Source organism: Podarcis cretensis, assembly GCF_951804945.1.
Source record: "Podarcis cretensis genome assembly, chromosome: 1".
NCBI lineage: Eukaryota > Metazoa > Chordata > Lepidosauria > Squamata > Lacertidae > Podarcis > Podarcis cretensis.
Window position 1 is genome coordinate 89,227,259 of NC_137170.1, and position 23,295 is coordinate 89,250,553.

The window sequence follows — 23,295 nt, forward strand, 5'->3', positions numbered from 1 at the left end:
AGGAAGACCACTTTAAGTGCAGAGGGGAGCACAAAGCAGACGGATGAATCAGTGTTTGATTTGATGTCCATGTTACTTTGCGTTGCAAAGGCAGGGGGCAGCTGGGCTCAACCAGCGGTAAAGCAGTAACAACACACAGCAGTGTGTGAGTTGAACCTCGGAGCCCTGCTGGGTCATACCAATGAATGGCCCATCTAGATCAGCATCCTGCTTCCCACAGTGGTCATCCAAATGCTTCTGGGAAGTTCACAAGCCACTGCATTTGCCATTTACACCAGCACTGAGCTGCCTCCCTCCCCCATGGCCATGCATGCACCCACACACTTCCATCACGTGGAGATGCTGATGCAGATGGAAGAGGACTAGATTTTTACCCCATTGCATTACTACATAGCAACACTCTGGTAGGGAGAGAAAAGGTATGGTGGATGGGCATATGTGAATCAGAACCATGGGAGGAAACTGGTGCAGAATTTCCTACTTACAGTGGCGTTTTCCAAATCACCTGTTCCTGATTTGGGGGGACATGGCAGCCTTTCCGAGTGTTGTTATACTGTGGCAACCTTCTACCTGAGCTGCACATGGACCAGTGTATAATCCCAAGGGACACTATGTCCTGAGATCCTGGGGAAAGAATAGCTGCTGTGGAAGCATGAGCCTGCACTCTAGGTTCACAGTAATAAGTGTCCCATAATCACAGAACATGGAGTGAAGCAAGAGATCTGGATGGTGCTAGAGAGAGAGAGGAGGAGGGGAGGGGAGGGAATAGAACTGGCTAGAACAAGCTGTGAGAGAGGGGTTGAGAGAGAGAGCTCAGGGGCCAGCATGTTATTTACAATGCATGCTACTATAAATTGCCTGTTTGTTCCAAGGCGAGTATGTGTGGAATTTCACAGATCATCATCCTCCCTGGTTCTCGCTATCATGAGAACTCAGATTTCCTATGCAGCAGGGTGGGAGTAGCCTGTAATGATTAAGGCAAAAGGCCTCTAGGAGGGCACCCTTCCCAGGGAAAGCTCACCACCATCACCACCACCACCCTCAACTGCTGCAAATCCTGCCTGGCACAGAGACTCAGGGACCTGAAATGGAAGCTCTGAAACAATTAGCATGAGCCAGCTGAGTCAGAGATGCCTCCACAAGTTTTTCATTACCGTTTGTGTGTTTTGTTTACCCACTCTTGGAAATCCCTGTCCAAGCGGCAAGACAGGGGTGTTCCAGGGCTGCCAGCTACATCTGTGCCCTGGTGCTGTGCAGGTGCATCGGTAGGAGGGCAGGAGTGGTTCTGCCAGTGCACCCCACATACTTGCAATATTTCAATTTCTACAGTCATTATCCTGCTGATTCTGCACATTAGATGAAGGAATGTTTCCTCCAGTTTCCCGACTGATAACTGAATTCTAGAAACAGTATTCAGGGTAGATATGATTCTCATATGATTTTCTAGCTCCTCTTGAATCCAAAGAAAGCCAGGGAACTACATGGGATTTATTACCCCACAAAACATACTCCTGAGGTCAACCTCTTCACCCAAGATCTCATGAAGAGGCTGGTAATTGACTTGGTTCAATGGTATCTCGTATTCTGATGTTGACCCAGCTTCACCCCAGATCACATTGTATTCAAGCCTGGGGTGTATTTCCAACTAATATTTTTTCTTGTATTTTCCCTCCCCTTTCTCCTTTGTCTGTTTGTGATGTTTGTTCTGTCTCTGACTACACACTCTCTTTCTCACTCTCCGTGATGGATTTTGTTTCATCCTTGGTTGACCTTCTCCTGCTGCTCTATTCCTACCCACCCTACCTCCGTCTCCCCCTGTCAGAGTACAACGCCAAACTCCGGGACATCCGGAAGAGCATGAAAAGCCCCCATCCTCCTCTTCACCGACAGCGATCCTTCTCCTTTTCTGGTTTGTTCTGTTGCTGCTTCTCCTCCTTTCTCTTCAGCCTCCCCTGCCGTGGATCTCCTGCATGGTTGCTGTTTCCCTTGCTGTTGCATGGACACCAGGACAGAGAGCTGGGGTGGCTGTTGAGAGTCCATTCCAAAATGGCACCAGAAAAAAACAAAATGGTGCCAGAGTAAGGTTGTCTCCTAATTTGTGTGCGGAAAGGCAAGAAAACGTGATTTCCTGCTTCCCACCCACATTAGAGATTACCTCCAATACTGCCAGGTCCTTTCCTCACATGTGATAGCTGTGCATTCCCAGTGGATAAAAAATGTGTCTGTTGGGAATTCTGGGAAGGATCTGACCTGGTTTTGGGGCCTGTCAGGTTTGGACTCTACAGCCTTGCTCTAACTCCAAAAGCTCCTTATATATTTATCTTTTAATCATTGGTTGTGCTTCCTCCTCCTTTTCCCTTGCAGTGTGTGGATTCATTTGCTACGTGTGGTGCTCATCTGTGGTATAACCAGAAGTCACTTGCAAAAGGATTGGGGGAGTGGGCTTGTTTATCTCAGTGGCCACCACACTCACCGCTGCTTTGTTGTTGGTGCTATGTCAGGTGTCTCCATAACATCAAGGGGAGGTTTTTGCATGGGTGGAAGTTGGGGCAGAAAGGAAGGCCAGAATCCAGGAATGGGATGATCACTCACTGTAGTGCTTGGCCAGCACACCAAGGTTTATTTAGGGGCTATGTGTGTTGTACAGGCATCGCTGGGGTGTTTTACTTCAGATCTTTCTGCTGTGGCTGGCAATATTGACTGGAACCAGGAGAGGGGCTTCTAGCATGGCTAGCAGAAGGGGTGAAATGTGTGTGTGTGTAAATTCTTGGAATCTTACTCAGCAGGTTGCTCTGGAGAAAGGAGCCTCTTGATGGATTTCAAACACGTGGTTGTTCCAAAGCATCTCTCTTGCATGTTTGGTATTTATGGAACATGAGGTCTTGGAGCCAGAAGAGGAGAGACGAGTTTTCACTGGAACCTCATATTCAGCAAGGGCTCCTGGGTGCTTGTTTTGTTTTGTTTTCTGATCTCTTTCATTGGTGCAGGTACCCTCAGTATATCAGAGTTAATAGCCATTTCCACAGTGGCCTTAGGACTACTTCTGAAATCATTGCAGATGTGTGACATCTCTATACCCCTGCAAAAAAAGGATGGGTTGCCATTCCAACAGAAGATGCTGTTTTTTATTATTATTCTATGTGTTTCATTTGCCCCAATACAGGATACTTGGCTCTTCTGAATCCACCCACCTCTCTCCCTACAGGTTTGGAATTTGTACTCCTGTTAAATTTCACAGTGCTTTAGTTGACTTGGTCACTGCCTTTTGCCACCCTCCACCCTGGCCCCCAAGAAAATATCCCATAGACATTGCCTCTTGTGCTCACACTGCTTCAGGATTAATGCAGCAGCATGGTGTATGCTTGATATCCTGTCACTCTGGCTTATAGTCCCCACTTGAAACGGTGACCTGTGGTCTATGCATACAATGCCCAAATTCTAATGGAATGTCACATTCAAAAGAGAGCAGCAGACTAGAAGGATGGGCTCCTGTGCACACAATCACTGCTTTGGGGTTGCGTAGGATCCTCATGCTCACTTGCTTTATATAATGTTCCTACAGGAACGTAAAGTTGAAAGAGGTATTTATTTGTTTAGTTTAAATGAGAGAACTTAATAATATTGTTGGGGAGTTCCTAGAGACATGCTCTGGGCTGTCCTTGTAATAGGCCCAGATGACATTCCAGAAGTCTATTCTGATAAACCATGGTTTATTTCATTGAGAGCAAGCTGTGTGTTCTTACACTCCCTTCTCTCCTCCCTTCTTCTGTCCTCATGCACCCAACTTTAGTGCTTCTACCCTGGCTTGTCACTTTTCTGTGACATAAGAACCAGTTTTGTGTGCAGATGTTAAACTGAAGATATCACGGGAAACTGTGGAGTGTGAGGCCATGCAGCTCATTCTCAAGCCAATAAACAATGGTTTACCAGGCCAAGATTGCTATCTCTGAACTTAGGCTATAAAGTTCCTCTGGATGTTAATCTATTAATAAGAAACCAGACTCTAAACTATTTTAATGAAAGAATGTTTCCTATGTTCAGAACAGTGGGCTTGTGAATTAAACCTCTGTGTTCTCATTTCTTGTGAATAATCTTTCAGTTTGAGAGTGGAGGAGTTGCTGTTGGAATATTCCTTTGGCATCTCCTCCAAAATGCCAGAGGAAGTTTTGATACAAGTATTGCCCACACAAAAGGAAAGATACAAATTGAAAAATAAAATAGGCTGTCTGAATCCTTGCAGAGTCAAGTAATATAACATAAGATTCACTCAGTCATTGTTATTAGCCATGGTACAGCTACCTGGAAATGTCTAGAGGCAGCCTACGGCTGAATACCAGTTGTTGGGGAACCAAGAGTAGGGGAGAGCTGCTACCTTCATGTCCTGCCTGCTGGCTTCCCAAAAGCACCTGCCTGACTCCTATTGCAAACAATCAGTTAGATGGACCCTTGGCTAATGTAGCAGTGCTGTTCTTATGTACTATAGTGCATCAACTGACTATGCTTTCTTTGCAGTTGAATGGTAAAAAGAAAGTAAGGTATGGTTTTCCCCGGGCCACTGGGTGTAATAGTGTGCAGTTTACCCAGAATGCTTAATTAAGCATCAGAAGGAACTTGCCATGCATTCAAATAGCAAAGCTATGAATTTACTTACATTTACATGTCTATAAATGCATATGTGAGTGTATGCTGCTCAGATGTTGTTGGACTGCAACCCCAGTCATTCCTGACCTTTTGCCATGCTGGCTGGAGCCGATGGGAGCTGTTGTCCAACAATACCTGGAAGGCTAGTCTGAGTGGCAGCAGCTATCCAGGGACTGAAGGAGCCGTTCCCATAACTCCCAACCTTATCCTTTTTAAAATGGATATGCCTTGGATTGAGTCTGGAATCTTCTGCATGCAAAGCACATCTTTTACCTGCTGAGCTAGGGTCTATTGCTTTCAGTAATGTTCCACCTGCCCAGTTTAATTCTAGTGTCAGACCTGAGTGTAGTACATCAAGTGGGAAAACACTGTGAGGCAGAGACACAGAAGAGGGGAGATGGTTCAGCTCCCCTCCCCTCCACTTCATATGAATAATAGATCCTTTCTCCCTAGAGTTGTAGGTGAACAGTGCAGGTAGGTAAACAGTGCTGGCATGCCTAGCTTGGCCCCGGTAGGAAGGGTTTTCCAGTGCCATCTTGATGAGTCACCTTGAAGCTGTCCTGTCATCCAAAGTTTCATGATGGCACTTGCTTGTTGCTGGATTCCATTAATGCTGGGAAGGAACTAATCCTCCCCTGTGTGGCTGAAGAACTTGGCTGCAGGTTACAGAAGATGGTAGCCTCACTCTAGGGAAGGGACACTCTGTATCTTCTCAGCTTAGAGTTTTGCTAGTAAATATAGCACAGGAGGAGGACAGTGCCAGAGAGATAATTTTGTTGAGCAGTGCTGTTGCTAGTGCCCAGCTTTTCTTGCTCCTCAGCCATTCCAGGGAGCCTGGTCACCCTGAGCCAAGGTGTCACCACTCTTGGCTCTGAAAACACTGGTCTCCTTCTTCCTCCCCTCCCTCTGTCTGCTTTAAAGAGAAGAAGGAAATAAGGCATATAATAAAAAGGCCAGAAGAAGTGGAGGGTTTCTAAAGTTTGGTGCAAAGGTTTTGAAGCCTAGGGCGGAAGACGTTTGAAATGTGCATGCAGCAGCAATACAGAGGGAACTATGGCAGCCATTCTCTGGGTGTGGGAGTTATATGGAATGCCTTGAATCAGAGGGCAATGGCTTCTTTCTCTGCGCACATTAGCAGTATCAGTCTGAGTTTTGCCCACATTGCAATTGGCACTGACCTTTGCCCGTATCTCACTGCTTCCCAATGACTTTCCCACTCAAGCATCCAGCAAGGCTGTTGCTTTCTTGCTCTCTTCCCCTCCTTCCCCTTCCTGTGTGCCATGCTCCTTTCGCTTCTCAGCGAACAGACTCGTGCCTTTCCTCAAGGTCTCCTGGTACCAACAGCTGGCATCTTGCTTGTATGTTGTGCTCATTGTGTTCGGGATAAAACTTAAAAGTTGCAAAGGGCTTGTGTTGGCCTTCAGGCTTATGCCAGCAACTGCAAGAAAGTATGATTCAATAGGGATTAAGGGTTTTAGAAAGGAAGCCAACTTCCATGCATCTCCTGCTTGTTGATGCCAAAGGATGGGAGTATGAACAGAAGGGGGTATTATCCCCGAAAATGCATTATCCCCAGCTTCAAACATTCAAGGAAGTTCAAGGAAGACAACGCAGTGTGGCGATAACTGGAACCACCCACTTCCACTCCCAGAGGCCTGATAGATCTAGATCCAGATGCTGCTCACTGGATCCCTTCCACTTCTGCAATTCTATAGGAGAAATCTTGTGCCTCTCCAGTGACAAGGCTGCAGGGAGGGATAATATACACACTTTGCATATATTAGTTCACTGAAATGAGGATGATCTTGAAACTTAACTGCTGAAGCTTAACTTGAAAAATGACTGAAATATTTTGGGGTTTAAAACCAGACAGGTAACAGTCCTTGCAGAAAGGGATTTGTCTCCCTTAGAGGCACTACCTGGTTTGAGGTGGGGGGGGGCTCTGGGCACTCTACCTTTCTCCCTCCCTGGTGCTCTACCTTGACTTCTTTTACTTTTGCTATCATGGTTGCCTTGGTGGCAGCCATACATTTCTCCCTCCCTGAGTGGCTGGATAGGTAGGAGGCAGATGAGGACAAAGTTGTTGGCTGGCACATGCTACAAAGTGGTGCTGCACCAGCCAATTACTCTAAGGCTTAAACTGCCCACCATATTTTTTTTAAAGTACTAACCCCAGGGTGAGAGTGACAATGAGCTTTTCCAGGCAGAGGCCAGCCTCATGGTCATAGGCCCAATGAGAGCATCACTGTAGCAAGAGGATGAGCCAAGTTCCCTTAGCCTATTAACCTTGCTTCTCTCATTGGTCCTGCACCCCCAAAGGGGTGGCTTAGCTCCCTGCCGCTACTGTCCTGGGCTTAGCAATTGTTAAAATCAAAATGGTGGGCTGCTAGAGCCTTGTCTGTCTGTGCAGCCATTCACTTCCTATCTTGGGGGGGAGTCTTTTGGAATGCTTGGGGGCCAGTGAGCTATGCAGTCGCTGGACTTGTTAGTTCAGCCTTAGCACCGCTTGTCCCTGTTTTTACACACACACAAAATGCTGCTGCTTTACTTTAAAGAGTTTTGTGTGTGGTGCTGCTTGAGCTCACTGCTCCTTTCATCAATGGATTTCCCTTAGTTCCGGATGTTGTATTGTGGTTGCTTCTGTTGCCATGGATTCTGGCTTCCTCCTCTTTCTCCTCCCAAGTGGGTTTCTGTTTTGGGAATCTCAGAATGCTGCCCAAAATCTGTGCATTCCTGTTCTTTCCCTCCTTTAAAGAAAAAAGAAAAGAAACTTCCCTTTTCTTTCAGCTGTGTGAAAAGCAAGACTCTCTGCAGCTGAGAAAATGGCATAGCTGTTACTAATCAGGGAGAGATCCAGATTAGCCAAGGGACTCAAAAGCAGCCCCAAAGCCCCATGAGTTTTAGAAACTTTTTAAGGACATCTCCCCGGGACCAGTGCCTTAAAATTTTATTTTTTTTAAATCATTCAAATGTGTTTGTGAGGTGGGTGCAGGAAGGAGGGAATTCATTCGTTGCTGCTTATATAAAATAAGTGGGCTCTTTTCCCCAGTTGGGGTTTGAATGTGCTGACATGAAGCTTACATCTGCAAATCTTAAGTAAATGAGGTGGAGCGAGCTTACCCCATTTAGTGAATGAGACCCCTCCCTCTGGCAGGTTTCTTTAAGGAAAAGAAGAAAGAAAGAAGTCCAGGCACTGCAACAAACACAGCTTCACAACTGATGAGAGTTTGGTGTCTCTTGCTTGCTGTGACTGCCTCTGTTCCCTGGCACTGCTGTTTCGTTTCACAGCTGCAGGGCACAATTTGAAATGTTGCAGGTGCTGTTCCCAGCTACAAAGTTTTCATGTTAACAAAATCCATTGCTGCAGATGACTTTCAGGATTTCACTGTTATGCATCGGTTGAAATCAGAGACTCAGGTTGACATCAGGGCACATCTGCACCGCTAGACATCTTAAGGTGTTTATCTGTACCACAGACTTCAATCTCAGTTTGGAGCAGGCTCACATAAAACAAACTAATTTGGATTTGATTAGAACAGGCCCAAGCTGAGCTCATTCTTAGCTATAGCCCAGTCACAGTTCTGAGTCTTCTTGCACTCCCAGTGATGTCATTGGTAGGGATGGGAAAGAAATTTGATTCAGTTCACAATTTTCAAAACAATGCACAAAGCGAAACACAACCGTCTTTTGAAATCTGCACTTCTCTGAATTTTGCAGTGTGCTTCTCCTGCCAAGTAATGTGTACAAAAATGCACATACCAATGCAAAGTGTGCATATAAGTGCATATATTAGTGGAAAATAACATACAGAATGCATAATTTCAGGATCAATCGCTTTACAAAACAAAAAAGTGTGTAAGAGGAGAAATCCACCCTAAAGTGCTGATGAATCTGCATGAGGACTTAAATAATAGTAATAATCACAAACTGGCATGGAAAGGTGGAGAACGTGATATCAAGCCTGGATAAATGAGAAACTGAGAGGAAGCAAAATTGACAGATTCGCCCATCCCTAATCACTGGGAACTCAATGAAGCCTGAAGATCTCCCAACGAGCCCCCCCCCCCCCCGTTGCAGTAACCACTGCAGCAACCTTGAATAGACTTTAAAAGGTTGCAGCAACAATTACCTGAGCTTTGCTTGGGCTTCTCAGTAACGGAGCTACATTTCCCAGGTGTCTTGGCACCCACAATGCTGCTGCTGTGCTCCAGGGCCCAATAATGGCTGCAGTAGCAAGTCTTCTCTATGCTGCTGCTAACAAGTAAGTTTCAGCAGGAAAGGGGAGAGGCCTATGGTGGTGGCAGCCAGAGCAAAGCTCATTGTAAGCCAAGCCCAAAGTGTGGAAATGTTTGCGATTAATTCAGAAGTTCCAAATTAGGGAAGTTTGCTCTCTGAACCCTCCGTTCCAATTTTTGGCAGCATCACGTTCATAAACAAGTTTAATAGACTAGGGATTGGTGTGTGTGTCTCTGTGTGTGTATGCACCCCCCCCCCAGACCACTAAGAGAAATTTATCAGCACCCACATCAATCAACATTTTCCCATAATTAATCCAGGGAGCGTATACTGTTAGGGGGAATAAGAGCCAATTAAATTATAATTTATTGTTACATTTATACCCTACCTTTCTTCCCAGGAGCTCAGGGTAGCATACATGGTTCTCCTCCTAATTTACAACAACCCTGTGAGGTAGGTTAGGCTAAGAAACTGCCACTCACCCACCAAGCCTCATGGCTAAGTGGAGATTTGAACCCTGGTCTCTCAGGTTCTAGCCCAGCACTCTAACCACTGCACCACACAAAAAGCATATATCTTCAGAGACTTGAACTTTCCTCTCTGTTGCCTTAGATTGACTCTGAAAGTTGAAGCAGCCTTCGATCTCTTTTCTGGACCACGTTAGCCCGTGGCCTTGGGTTTTCTCCCCCTTCCTTTCCCCTTCAGTGTGTGGCTTTGCTCAGCTGCTTTAGTCTCCTGGACCTATTCCCCCCCCCCAGCACACACACCCAGCTTCTGGCTCAGTGTGGCGTGGAAAGGATTGTATACGAGGATCCCTTCCAATTCCTTGAGCTGGCTTTTCTCTTGACCTGTATCTGCCTTCTCCTGCCAACTGCTTCCTGGGTCATTGTATGGAAATGTTGGAGCAGGGAGAAGGAGGAAGGCCTGAAGACAAGGAGGGGAATATATTACTGTGGTGGAGAAGTCTTAAGTTGCCTAAGAATATGTAATATTGGGTGAATGGAAGGAAAAAAGTAATCAGGCTGTTAAGCTTGCCTGCTCTAAGTACTCCCTACGTAAATCAGTGCTTTGGTTCATGTTAATAAATCCTACACACAGATCACATGCACACACCTATTACAGCCAGGTAAGAGAAGTAAAATATGATGCAGGGCATCCACACCAACGTCTTATCCTCCAGAAGCCCAGCTCAGGAGGAGAGGAAGGAAATGAACAGGGTATCTTGGGGATTTTTGGCTTCAGCATGAACTCTATGCTTTCTCCAATGCAGCTGCTTCATTATGCAGGGATTTTTAAATGTATGAACCGGGTTGTCACAATTTTGAGTTGTGCTTGTTGGGTTTGGTTTGGTTTTCACTATAATCCGCTGGTGGAAAGTGATGGATTTGCCCATTTCCCCTCTCCTGATTAATTGATTCAGTTTCTTTCCAAAGCCAAGACACAGCCCAAAGATCTGAATATTGGCTCATAAAGACTTTCTAAATGTATTGAAGCTCTTCCTGTGCTTGGAACGCCACTTTTCTCACAGTGCAATTGAACTTTCAGGAGTACAGTCGCCAAGGGAGAAGTCACCAGAAGAAGCCGAAGCCCCTGTACGGAGACGTACCACCAGTGAAGGCCAGTATGAGAACAGTCCCCAGGATCCTAGTTCACCACGAAGCCCCACAGTTCGTTCTCCAGTTCACTGTGTCTCACCGGAGGTGGTCAGCACCATCGCAGCCAACCCTGGAGGAAGGCCCAAGGAGGTGCTTTTCTTTTTCTTATTAAAACACTGTTTTCCCTTCTGACCTTGCTGCTTGCATGCATGGAAACACAGAGGGGATATATGTCTCTTTGACCCCAGCGCTTGATAGTAGGTAGGGAAGGGCCAGGGTTGGGAAGGGCAATGAATTTAGTTTGGCAGTAGAATGGATTAAGTAAATGGCACATGCATGGGTAGGCCTCCCTAAGTATTCCTTGGGTAGAAATTGCTTCTTCAGTTTTGGAAGAGGTTGCAATGGTTTGGGACTCAGAAATGTCCATGGTTGTTCTCATGTCCAACATGATGGAATACCAGTTGCAACCTGTGTTGCTGAAACTGGGAAGAGCCACCATCAGTCCCTCCTATTCTGGCCACTTGCTGGAAGCCTCTGGACTGTCACTATATTCCGGGACAGATTCAAGTGCATGCTGGAAATTTAGACTTGTGTAATCAAAGTGGATGAAAGTCCTCTGTTGCACTAGTGCCACAAATCCACTTTTTAATTTTGGGAATGGACTTTTGCAATTAGGAAAGTGACAGGGAAGTGCACTGAAAATGTGGGATCAATGACTGACAGGAAGATGCAAATGAATCAGAATGAATACTCAGTAAAGCAAATTATTATGAATGCACAGTTAACGGGTCATCTGTAGGAGCTGTTTCTGACAGTATGGGGAATGGAAGCCAACTACAGAAGCAGAGTGCTTTCTGAAATTAGGAGCAGGAGAAAGGGTCATAAAGGCAAGAAAAGGAAGCATAGGAGCAAGCAGTTTAAAATTGCAACCAGACCAGGCGGGAGCATCTGGCAAAGAGAAGGCAGGCATTTCTCCTGCCCCAATTTGTGGGGGAGAGGTCAGGAAGGTCCTGAATTTTGATAACTTATTCTGCTTTCCTTCTTTTACAGCCCCATCTCCACAGTTACAAAGAGGCCTTTGAAGAGATGCAGGGGACCTCTCCAAGCAGTCCACCTTCCAGTGGTGGTGAGACCTCTCCCCCAACCCCTGCCTTCCCTGTCTCACCACAAACCCCTTACAGTAACCTACGTAAGTTCCATGGCAGGGGATGGGAGAGGGGGGCATTGGTGGGTGGCTTGGGCAAAGCCAGACTTAAGAGGCAGTCGGTCAAACCGTTCTCAGCTTCCCAACACCCACCACCATTTTAATCACCCCTTCACTTTCTTGTTTCTATCTGTCTCCCAGTCTTGACTTCTTCCCCCATCACCTTTCATCTCTGCTTGCTGTAAATTTCTCACAGTGTCACCAATAAGTATGCATTCGTCCATGATAATTATCATCACAACAGCAAAGTTTTGCAACTCTTGGGGGGGATCGATTATGGTTAGAGTCATTAGCTACCAGCAAGTGGTGAAGAGGAGCCACAATTTCTGAATGTCAGCATAAACCATAGCAGCAGAGCCCTGTGCTGTCTTCTACACTCTCCTTCTCATTGTCCACCAGACAAGGAGGTTCACAATTGTTCATAAATTTCCAAAGTGTTGGCTGTGCTAGCTAGTTACAGCAAAAAACAGTAAAGAGCCTTGCAACTCCTTGAAGACTGTTTGCTGATTTTGAAGATGCCACAAGGCTCTGTTATTATTGTATAAAAGTTCTGCAGTTAAGATAGCAGAACTGCACAACTTACGGCCTGCTAAGCTTAGTGAAGCCCTCTAGCCGTGTAGGGCAGCCTACTTGGGGCTTGATAATACTTGTGTTCTTGCTGTCAACCAGCGATTGCAGGATTGGAGTTGGGTGTGGCTTGTTAAACCACAGCATATGCCTGGTGGGTTTATTTGGCTATGTAGGTCATCCTTTGTGCAGGCCTATTTTAGAGAAACCATCCAATGTTTTTGGTACACAGTATCTACCTTCCTAGATGCCAAGGGGAAAAAGTTAAATTTGCCTTGCTCTCCATAGCATGGACAAATACACAAAGTTGGATTAACAAGAATGTCACATGGTCCTGACAGTAGTTTCCCCATATCCATCAGCAACACTTAGTAGTTATGTATATGAGTTATGTAATGCACTTATAACAATGACATGATTTATGAACCTCTATGAAAGCACTTACATAGGCAAATTTGCTTCCCTGCTGAGGGAATTTTATACCACACTGTGAAGATTCCCAGTTCATAAATTCTAGATGGTACATAAGTTCAGGTCCTTGTTATTATGAATGAAGAATTCCCCATCCTGTGAAGCATCTGGCAGGATTATGGACTTAAATTAGTAATTACATTTCCCTGCCTGACAATTAAAAACATATCTGCAAGCCCTGGTGCATAAGCTGGAGAAATCCCTTTGGTCTGATCATTCAGGGATACTCTGACCAGTGTAATGTTCCAGGGATTTTTTTTTTTAAGTATTTTTTTTAAGGGGGAGCAGAATCACTTACTGTACCTATAAACCTGCCGATCACATGTGTCAGTCAGTTTCAGAACTATTAACTGCTTTTCTAGACAGAAAGACAATACCGCAAATCTGCCAGAGTTGATGGGTTAGAAAAGGCAAACAGTCCTGGTTATGCCTAACACCTGAGCTGAGCTGTGGGATGTCCCAAAGGAGAAGTATTTAAAGTTTAGGTTTTTGGCACACAGATCCTACTTTAGGCAATTTTTACGTGGCTTCCTCTCTCTATGGGAGAGGGAGAGAGAGGCAGCTGTTTTCTGCAGGTGGGAGGAAATAAAAATTAACCCAAGCCCTAAAGACACCCTTGAAATACCTCCACAACAGGACATGGGCTTATGCAGAACAGATGGAGGGATGCGTCAGCTCTTTCGCATGGAAAGGTCCACTGTTCTTCCATCCCAAGCGCCCAGCATTCAAGGCCCTTAGCAAATTCATTCTGCCTTCTGTTTGCGCTGACAGAAACTGATGGTTGTAAATTGGGACCAGATACTGCAGTGCACAAAATCTTTCAAAACTGATTTGTGCCATTTAAAGCAGGACCTATGGGCTGGATGCAGCCCCTTGGCCTCTCCATCTGCCCTGCTGACCTCTCCTGTGCAGCCACATTTCTCCCATTGCTCAGCTGTTTCTGCCAGTCAGCTGAGTGGTAGCAAAGGAGGTGGGAGGTTGCAGGGAGGTTCAAACCTTGTCTTCTCTAATCTCTCCTATCCCACTCCCCTCCCAAAAACGCTGATCATGAGGAACAATGGAGCAATGAGGGAAGAGATGCAATGGCTGCAGAGTCCCACTGCTTCCACTAGCAGCTTGCTGCATTTCTTTGCTGAGAAAAAGGAAGCTCATTTCTCAGCTTCCCAAAAGGAAATGTGACCTGGATGTATGGATACGTGTGAATCGTGGAGGGGTATGCGTATGAATGGAGGTGCAGGTGTGTGAATGGGAATAGTGTGGGGATAAGCAGATGGGTATGAATGGGGCATGCATATGTAGATCACTGTGAATGGGGTATGTATTTGTGTATATAGCTTTGGCCCACCCCTGGCATATGCCCCTTTCCCTCTAAGCAGTTAGAAGGGAATGCAGTCCCTGGACTGAAAGAAGTCCCCAACCCTGGTATTGGGTAGAAAGTTCAGATACAAATTTAACGAATGATAGCTCCCACTCCCTTCTGGGCAGTTTTGTAAGGAAGGACAGGGTATACATTTCATACATAGAGTGCATATGCTGCAGAGGCCACAACTTATTCCATAGGTGTGTACATATGTGCACACACCCACACCAAATGAGGAATGAGTGGTTTCCATTCTACAAAGATACAGCTTTAGGGCATTTGCTGCGTTGCACACCTGTTACTCCTTCAGTTCTCAAATGAAAGTGAACAACATGTAGATTTGCTTCTCTTTTTTTCTTTTTCTTTTTTAATGTAGTCTTCGCCATTTTAAGAAAGAAATGGAAATTGAGGACAATAGCAAAAGCCCACACCGGCAGGGATTCCATTGCACTAATAGGTGCAAATGTGCCTTTTTAATCCAAAGCTAAGGGAACCAAAGGCCAAAGAGGTGCATGTACTCTTTGGTCTGTAGCTCTTCAGTGGAAGAGGTAAATCTAGCTGCAAATTTATGTGTGTTTCAATGTAGGTATGTGTGTGTTTAGATCTGTCAGAGTTTGAAGGGGCTAATGGGGACTGAGAGTGTGTCTTCAGAGTTACAGTGAGACCCTTTGCCGTCCATTTGTAACCAATCGAAAGCTGTTTGCAGCTGATCTGTGCTGTCAGCAAAAAACCAAACCAAAACAAAAAAAACCCTTGCAAAGGAAGAACCAGAAGTTCACTGAATGCTCCTGATTTTTCCTTTGTAGCCACATCCTTTCCTGCTTCACACCTGACATTATGTTACATTCAAATAGTTTATGTATTTAGATAATATGTATTTAATATTGTTGTTTCTCTTTGATAGAACACATTCAAAGTTGCACCAGGCCAATCCAGAGACACTGTGCAGTATACCATTTAGCTGAGTCAGTAGTTAACTTGGTCTCAACTGACAGGTGTTCCACCCATCTGACAGGGAAGTTCCAAAGGAGTTATGCCACACGCAACCAAGCTGCAGTGTGATAGTAGCTTGTACAATCGCACCTTGGATTCCAAACACCTTGGTACTCAGATGTTTTGGCTCCCGAACTCTGCAAACCAGGAAGTGAGTGTTCTGGTTTGCAAATATTCTTTGGAACCCAAACGTCCAACATGGTTTACATGGCTTCTGATTGGCTGCAGGAGTTTCCTGAAGCCAATCAGAAGTCGCGCTTGGGTTTCTGAATGTTTTGGAAATCGAACGGACTTCTGGAATGGATTCTGTTTGACTTCCAAGGTACAATTGTAATTATGAAGCACAAACAAAATATTAGAAGTATCATTGTGTAAAATGAGCCCAGACTGTTAAACCTGGCACATCTGGTCTGTTTATGCCGTGGTTACTGTTGTTGTATGCCCAGGCCTTAATCCACAGATGTCTTGAGATTTCTGTGGTAGCTCAGCTTCTGAGGCCATGGGTGAAAACCTGGTCTTTAACTTCCTCTTGCATGCTCTGTCTTCCTTACTTTTCTAGTCAAGCATGCCTCTGAATGACTAACCCTTTGATAACTTGGTGGTGGGTTTTTAAATGTAATTAATTTAGCTTTGAACAGTTCTGCCAATATTTCATCTGGCAGTGCTAACATGGCTAAGTGCATACCAACAGCAATGGACCAGTGAGCAGCTGGGAAATAGCAAAAATCTCAAAAGTAGCAGACCCAAAATTTTCAGAACATTCTGATTCCAAACTGGAAGCATCACTGTTGCTTCCAGAAGAGGCTGGCTCTTATTTCAGAACAGAACTGGTACTCCCACTTATTAGCACCCCAGTTATTAATATCTACTATCAGTTATCATGCATAGATTTTTTAGCAGGACCTTTAAAGCTACATCCACACCAGCCTTCTTTCCAATGCAGAGTGAATTGTGACAGATATGTTTATGGAAAACTAAGGTGAATCAATCAGATTCTGAGCAATAACAGCAAGAAGTAGCTTAATATAGGTCCCCAAAGAATAGGTAAAATGGAATCCTCCAAGTTTCAGCTGAGCCTCATTCATTGATGTTAATATTTAAAGGCCACATCCTCAATGTGCTTGTTTCAAGGGTTAGATGAAGAGTACTTCCAATCTTCACAATGCTGTCTTGGCTAAATATAATCTGCTTGGGAAGCACCTCACTGTCAGTGCAGGAAGTGTCTTGGGAGACCACTGCCAGGGACATTTTTGTACTTTTAGTTGCATAATACAAGAGCAATTAACACAATTTAACCATGACTAAATGCCATCCCATTGATTTCATGGGAGCACACAGCTCAATCCCATACATATTCACTCAGAAGTAATTCATAGTGATTTCAGTAGGATTTACTCCCAAATAAATGTGCATGGGATTATAGCCTTCATCGTGACTGACTCTTGTTTCACATGTACAGACATGCTGTGAGTTGCACATTAATTCTGGTTCTGTTGAGCCAGAATAACATTTCAAAAGCCTTCCACAGACTCTATCTTCTACATATTCTAAGAGGGCTGAAGGTATCTCTATACTGTAGTCAAGCATGTGACTCTATAGCTTTCTCCTACAGAACAGTTACAGATCCACTATGTGAACAGATTTGGTAACAATGCCTGTCATCTTTGCTAGCAAGCTGAACAAGGCACTTGAGGTGCTATCAGCAAAGCCCACAAGAGCCTGCTGTACAGGCTCTTGAGGATGCAGGTTGAGCACTGAGCTATATGATATTCCAGATATGGACTAGCTGCTTTTGGAGTTGCTTGTTTCCCAGTCACTCATTGGTACTGAGCCATTAATCCTAGCCAGCCTAGCTAATCCATGATGAAATATATACTCTTGGTAACTGGCTTTCCTTTAATGCTCCTGCCTCCCTCCCTCCCTCCTCCTGCTGTGTCCCTGGCAAGGGTGCCCATCTGAAGCTGTAAATCAGAGGATTGCAATGCAAGTAATGGAGAATGTGTTGAATTTTTCCTTAATGGACAATATAGTACTTCATTTGTCTGTGTACGCCCACTGTGCAAGAGAACTTGAGTTTCAAGTTAGAAAGCCTGAATTGTTTGGAGCTGGCGAAATATGATATCACTCCCTATGATAGCAGTACACTGAAAGAGGAGAAAAACCCACATTGGAGTTTTTGTGAGACTTGCTGTTTGGAACACATCTCACGTATACATTTACATCCATTGCTGCTTGCTGTATACATATATATATATTAAGTGTATATATGCATGGCTGTCCTAAATGTTGTTCTCCTTTTTGATTGGGTAGATATAAAATGAGATATATGTGGATGCCTTCATTTAAATGCTTTGTTGATATACAAGTTATACATATAGGCATCTACATATATGGTGTATGTTATTTGTGATATACAATGCCATTCGTATGCAATGTTTTGAATCCTTCTTGTCTCATGATCATGATCTTTGCAGATGCCATCTCTACCTTGTGGCAAAAACTCTGACATAAGATGACATACATTATCTATTCATTTATTGCTGTTCTTCAAACATCCTGGTAATGGGATGGGGATGCTGTGGTCATTTGCTACCAAGGTTCTCTCTATTGGGTTGTTCTCTTGGGCTTGTAAAGAGAAAATGGGAAGTTGCTATGTTTCAGTTTCTGCACTAATCCTATACTCTCACAAAAAGCCATAAATGGGAAGGATGGTGATGATTTATTGAAGAAAAGAGGGAGATGGAAATGTGGATATGACATCCCTGTAGATATTTTCTAAGGGATGTTCCACAAAGAAGAAAAGAGGCAGAAAGATCACGGTCCTGTGAAATTATCAGATGCATTCCAGAGACAGTTACCAGTCCTCCAGTCCTGCTATGTAACATAAGCACCTAATTCCTTGCCAGTGGGACTATGACTGGTTGCTGCTTCATCACAGGCTCAGTACAGCATCTGAATACACATCTGTAGTTATATCCTTGCTACTGGTGCGAACTTAATAGGCTAAATGTCAGGCCAAGATTTAAGCTGGAGAAGCTGGGGGCATGATTTTCTTGAAATATGGATCTGACCTGCTGAAAACATTATCAGTGTGAAGTAAGTTGTCCACAAAAGCTACTTAAAACAACTTCAGCCAACCTTGCTTGCCACACACCTATTAGCTGTAGTCAATGCTGGGAACATTAATAACTTGAGAGATAACGAATGTCTTTGACTAGTTGTGCTGAGTTTAGTAGTTTGGTGCAAACACAAAGCAAGGTGTTAGAGTTGGCTGTAGAGTTGCTGTAGCTACAGCACAGGCACAGGCAAACTCGGTCCTCCAGATGTTTTGGGACTACAACTCCCATCATCCCTGACCACTGGTCCTGTTAGCTAGGGATGATGGGAGTTGTAGTCCCAAAACATCTGGAGGGCCGAGTTTGCCTATGCCTGCTCTAGCAGGTGGTCCTGTTTCGGGATAGTGTAGAAGAGTCCTCTCAGCTACATGCAAACCTTTGAGAGTTAACATTGTTGGAAGAGCTTGCCAAGCTTTCCCCTGAGGAAATCCAGTCTTTGCCACTGAATCAGAGCAAACATCAACCAGGTTTTCTCTGGACTGACGTTTCCTCTGATTTTTCACTAAAGAATGGGTTTTCTATGGGAAAGTGGTGAGGCAAGGGGGGAAATGCTCAGACCCATGCTTTTCTAGGCATGGGACAAGTGCAAGCCTGAATGGAGCCCTAAGTGCCTCAGCCTTCCATTTTATAGATCCACTGCTCCACTTGCCTTAAGAAATCACACACTACTGAAGAGAGGGCAATCTTTGTCTCTTCTCAACAGAGAAGCTGTCTGAGACGGGGGGCCTGCTACTGGCAGCTACATTCCTGTGGTTTCAGCACACCAATCACCCTGAGTATTTCCAACCATACATGTATATAGCTAGGATTCAGTTTCAACCCTGTTTAGCTATAAACTGGTATTTAAAAACAAACCTGGAAATGCCTGGATTTCTTCTCCTTTACATTTAATCCACCCTTTTATGTTCTGTTTTGTTGATGCATTTCTTTCGCTCTCTGTATTTTTGACAACAGTGCGCTCTCCACCAGGACTGGCTAAAACTCCGCTTTCAGCACTGGGCCTGAAACCTCACAACCCAGCAGAGATCTTGTTGCAGCAAACAGGAGGTAAGTAAGAGTAGTATAGTGATGGAGAGACTGGTGCTATGGAGAATAGCAGCATCATTTGATATTATGATAAGTCTTTTGTACAGCCCACTGTCCTGTTGCCAAGATAGAAGGCCCATGAAGTTTGTATTAAGTAGTTTTAAACATACCCACTGCACACAGACTTTAAAATAGATTTTATCTCTGGAGTATAAGCATATATTTTATTCCTTCAGTTACACTGCATCAGTTATTTTAGCAAATGGCATTGCTGTTCTCACAATCACTTTCCAAATCTTACCAAGCCCAGACCTTGATATTGCCTTAAGGTGGTGATTTCCATCAGCCAGCATCATTTTCTGTGCTCTAGAAAAGTGCTTCCTTTCCTCAGTTCTGCTCTTGCCAATTTTGTATTTTTAATGTGCAGCCTTAAGTTGCTTGTGTAATGAGCCTCCTGTTCATTTTCATTCATCATTTTTAATTATGGATGACAAGGAGAGATAAATCTTATTTACAGAGCTGAGGCAGATTTGAAAAAAAGTACAAATCTGATTTGAACTTCTTCTTTTTGTCTATCTTGGATTCCAAATGTCGCAGAAGTTGGATTTCAACCATAAGGCTCAAATTTTGGAGGCACATTCTGCAGTTTGCACTGAGTCTGAAAGTCTGGCTCCAGTTTTTCTGTACAAATTCAATCAAGTGTGAATCTTCTATGGCCCTTATCCAACTCAAATAATCTGCAACTAATTGCATGTAATAACTAGTGGTGTCTGGATAGGGAACCACATCCCTATATGCTTCAAAAGACACAAACAGATCATTCACTGTAGCTCAAATAAGTATTTCATTGGGGATACAGATGAAGAGACAAATGCAGTCTTCCATATGTAACTCTTCCTTGCAGATTTGAGGCACATATATTTAATTTTAAAAGGAATGGCATCTCTCAAATTTCCATATCTGGGATTTACACTTACATGCAGATTATAAATTGTAGGATTATTCAGTGTGACTCTGCATATAATATTCAGTGTTGTTACAGTCTTTTAAATTACACAGATTTTGAGTGCTTGTTGCAGTAACTGAAATATGCTGGATTCAGGTAGGTAGTCATGTTGGTCTGATGCAGTCAAAATTAAAAAATATAAAATTAAAAAAAATGTCCAGTAGCACCTTAGCGTTGGTCTCTTAGTTGGTCTCTAAGGTGCTACTGGACATTTTTTAAAATTTATTTTGAAATATGCTGCTGAGTTTAAATTTCTCCAGTGGAATATATGTCATCCCACTCTTTAACATAAAATGTTAAGGCCCCAGAATGCTTCTACATTTTCAAAATTGAGTAAGTTTTACACTTGCCAGTGGCTGGATAGAGGAGCTGCCTGCTGGGGTGGGGCAGCCATGTAAACTGAACTGGGATTCCTGAAGGGTAAGAATAATAAACATATTATGACAAACTGTCACAGGAATGATAGTGATTGCAATCAAGAAGCAAACTAGGAGATGTGAGATAAAATCCCACAGCAGAAGGGAAGGGAGTGAGCCCCAATAATGACAGTTTACAGTCTAAACCGAATATTCAGGTGCAGAGTCAATATTTGCAGAGGTTTACATAAGCATGTGAGCTGCCTGCTACAGATTTTTTCACAAGCATGAACTTGCTAACCTGGCTCAAGCTGAAGCTGATTAGGAAAAGTAGAAACTGAGTCCTAAGCAAGCCTGAAATGCATTTTTTCAAGATTATCCATCCATCAGTATAATCAGCCACTTTATGGACAGTACTTCATGCCGTAGAAGGCTATTGAACATATCAGTCCTTTTAAGAACAACAACTGCAGAGTAAGAGGCTTGTAGTTAATACTAGAGACCACGATCAGTGTATTGCATAATGGGAAGCTATCAGGCTTTGCACATGTCCAGTTTGAGGAGGCATTCATTGGAGCAGATTGGACAGTTGTTTTCGTGAATGTTGCATCTCAGAGCTTGCATGGGGTGGAGGTGGGGACTCTAGGCTAGAAGCCTTCCGTTTGACTCATAAATGTTCCATGTGTAGAGAGATCCTTGGCATCGGAACGTTTTTAAACAAGTGCTCTCCCCCATGAGGTGATATTGTTGCTCCCCCCCCAGTCAGGATTCACTCACATGCCCATAAATTCAGGATGTGCTATTATAGTTAATTAGGAGGTCTTGCACAATATACTCACTTCTCCAAAAGATTGGGCTGTATGTGATAAAGAAACTGGAATGTGTGGAATAACACTTGGTGTCATCTCACTTCCACCTCTCCTTGTATGTATTCTCTGTGATTTAAGCAACAGGGTCTCTTGCTCTAGCAAGATCTTAATAATAACCTGCTGGATCAAATCAATGGCTCATCTAGTCCAGCATCCTGTTCTCATAGTGGCCAACCAGATACGTGCTTGGAAACCACGGAGCAGAACGTGAGCACAAGAGCACTATCCCCGCCCATGGTTTCCAAGAGCTGGTATTCTGAAGCGTTACTGCCTCCAGCTGGGAAGGTTGGATTGCCTTCTCATTGATAGCCTTCTCCATGAATTTGACTAATCCTCTTTCAAAGCCAAATCTTGTGTGGTTATGCTTGTTGGTTTCCCAAATGTCTCTAAACATTTATTGCTTTTATCTGCAGAATATGAACACCTGGTTGAAAGGGGGTATAGTGTAAAAATCTAGAAATGTGCCATCTTAGAGACTAAATAGGCTCTTTCTTTTCATTTTCTTCTGACTCCCGGGCTAAGTGCTAGGTCTCTGAGTTGGTTGAAGAGTGTTACAAAGTTCCTTTTTAAAAAGGCCAGTTCCTAATAATGTTTTTCAGGCATTCGGGAACCTTAAACGTAGATTTGTGGTGTTTATGGTGGTTCACATTGGTCATGATTTAGACCAGAAACAACCTCTTCTGATATTCACAGTTGCTTAACATAAGAAATCCTGCTAATCTCTCTCTCTCTCTCTCTCTCTCTCTCTCTCTCTTTGTATGTCTCCTCCTTCTCTCCATTTTCATTACCATGCCATTGTCCATCTTTTGCTTCCCAAACACTTATTTCTTTCATGCTTGCCCCTCAGAACTAGATGGGGAGACAGTAGTTGAATCTGATGAAGGTAAGGAGGGAATTGCTTTCATTTTATATGAACTATTTGGCAAACAACAATATGCCAGCAGGCCACTGTTAGTCCCAGTGGCCACAAGGAAGCTGCTGGGCTTGTGTGTAGTCAGAAGAGTTGAAGACCAAAACATTTCCCTCGCAGAATTTTGCTTCACCACAGATTGCCCAAGAGCTGCTGTACATGGAAATTGCAAATAAATGAGATCAAAGACATTAGCAAGGAGTTGATTACTTTTCTAATAATAATAGCTCCAGCTTCCTTGATACAAGTGTGTTAATACAAAGACATTTCTCCTTTAGAATATCTTGAAAAAAAAGCAGATTTCCTGAGCCACTTCTGCCAAACTATTTATAAGTGTCATTATTTTGTCATTTACTGGTGGTAGAGGTGGCATTTTTGGAGATTACATCAATCTTGGTGAATTAAGATTCTGAGTATCATTTCTGAATATCATGTGAGAGGAGCAGTGCATTCCTATGCAAGTATACATAGACGTAATCCCTGTTGAGTTCAAGGGGACATCTTTCCAAGTAACTGCATAGGACTGCAGCTGGATGCCTGATAGAAACGTTATCTGTCCAGCATGGGAACAAAATCCAGATAAATAAAGTCTCAGGCTAATCTGTGGGCATATGAAAACAGGAACCTTGAGGCATAGACACAATTACATGGTTGCTCTTCATGCTACTATCACCTGGCAGGTGGTACTAGGCATTTTCAGGTTGACATGGGACCAGAGGTATACATTTGCCACAAAGGTAAAGTCTGAATTTTGCAATGGCATTTTGCTCCTTCTAGTCATACTTACATACTACATTACTTGGTGCCACAGAGGATCCCTTTCCTACTCTCCTTTCTTCCCTTTCTCCTTCTTTCCTTCTGATACAGAAGTGACTGGGCTGATGCTGGAATAATATTTAGTGCTCTTCATTTGTCTGTTTGTTAAATTTTGCACCTCACCATATC

The 23,295-nt window shown here is 43.8% G+C and overlaps 1 protein-coding gene across 20 annotated transcripts in view; it reads left to right on the forward strand.

Annotated features, from left to right (window-relative positions):
- The window catches only part of TNS1 (tensin 1), a 327,307-nt gene that overhangs the window by 277,051 nt on the left and 26,961 nt on the right, over positions 1 to 23,295 (forward strand). For 9 of the 20 annotated variants that reach the window (XM_079968266.1, XM_079968277.1, XM_079968279.1 and 6 more), the window contains 6 exons: positions 1,823 to 1,909; positions 3,164 to 3,205; positions 10,423 to 10,622; positions 11,523 to 11,661; positions 19,138 to 19,230; positions 22,288 to 22,323. In XM_079968266.1, the coding sequence (XP_079824392.1) occupies positions 1,823 to 1,909; positions 3,164 to 3,205; positions 10,423 to 10,622; positions 11,523 to 11,661; positions 19,138 to 19,230; positions 22,288 to 22,323 (597 nt within the window). The remainder of the gene's footprint in view (positions 1 to 1,822; positions 1,910 to 3,163; positions 3,206 to 10,422; positions 10,623 to 11,522; positions 11,662 to 19,137; positions 19,231 to 22,287; positions 22,324 to 23,295) is intronic. The other 11 variants (XM_079968284.1, XM_079968276.1, XM_079968270.1 and 8 more) reach the window with 9 other exon arrangements.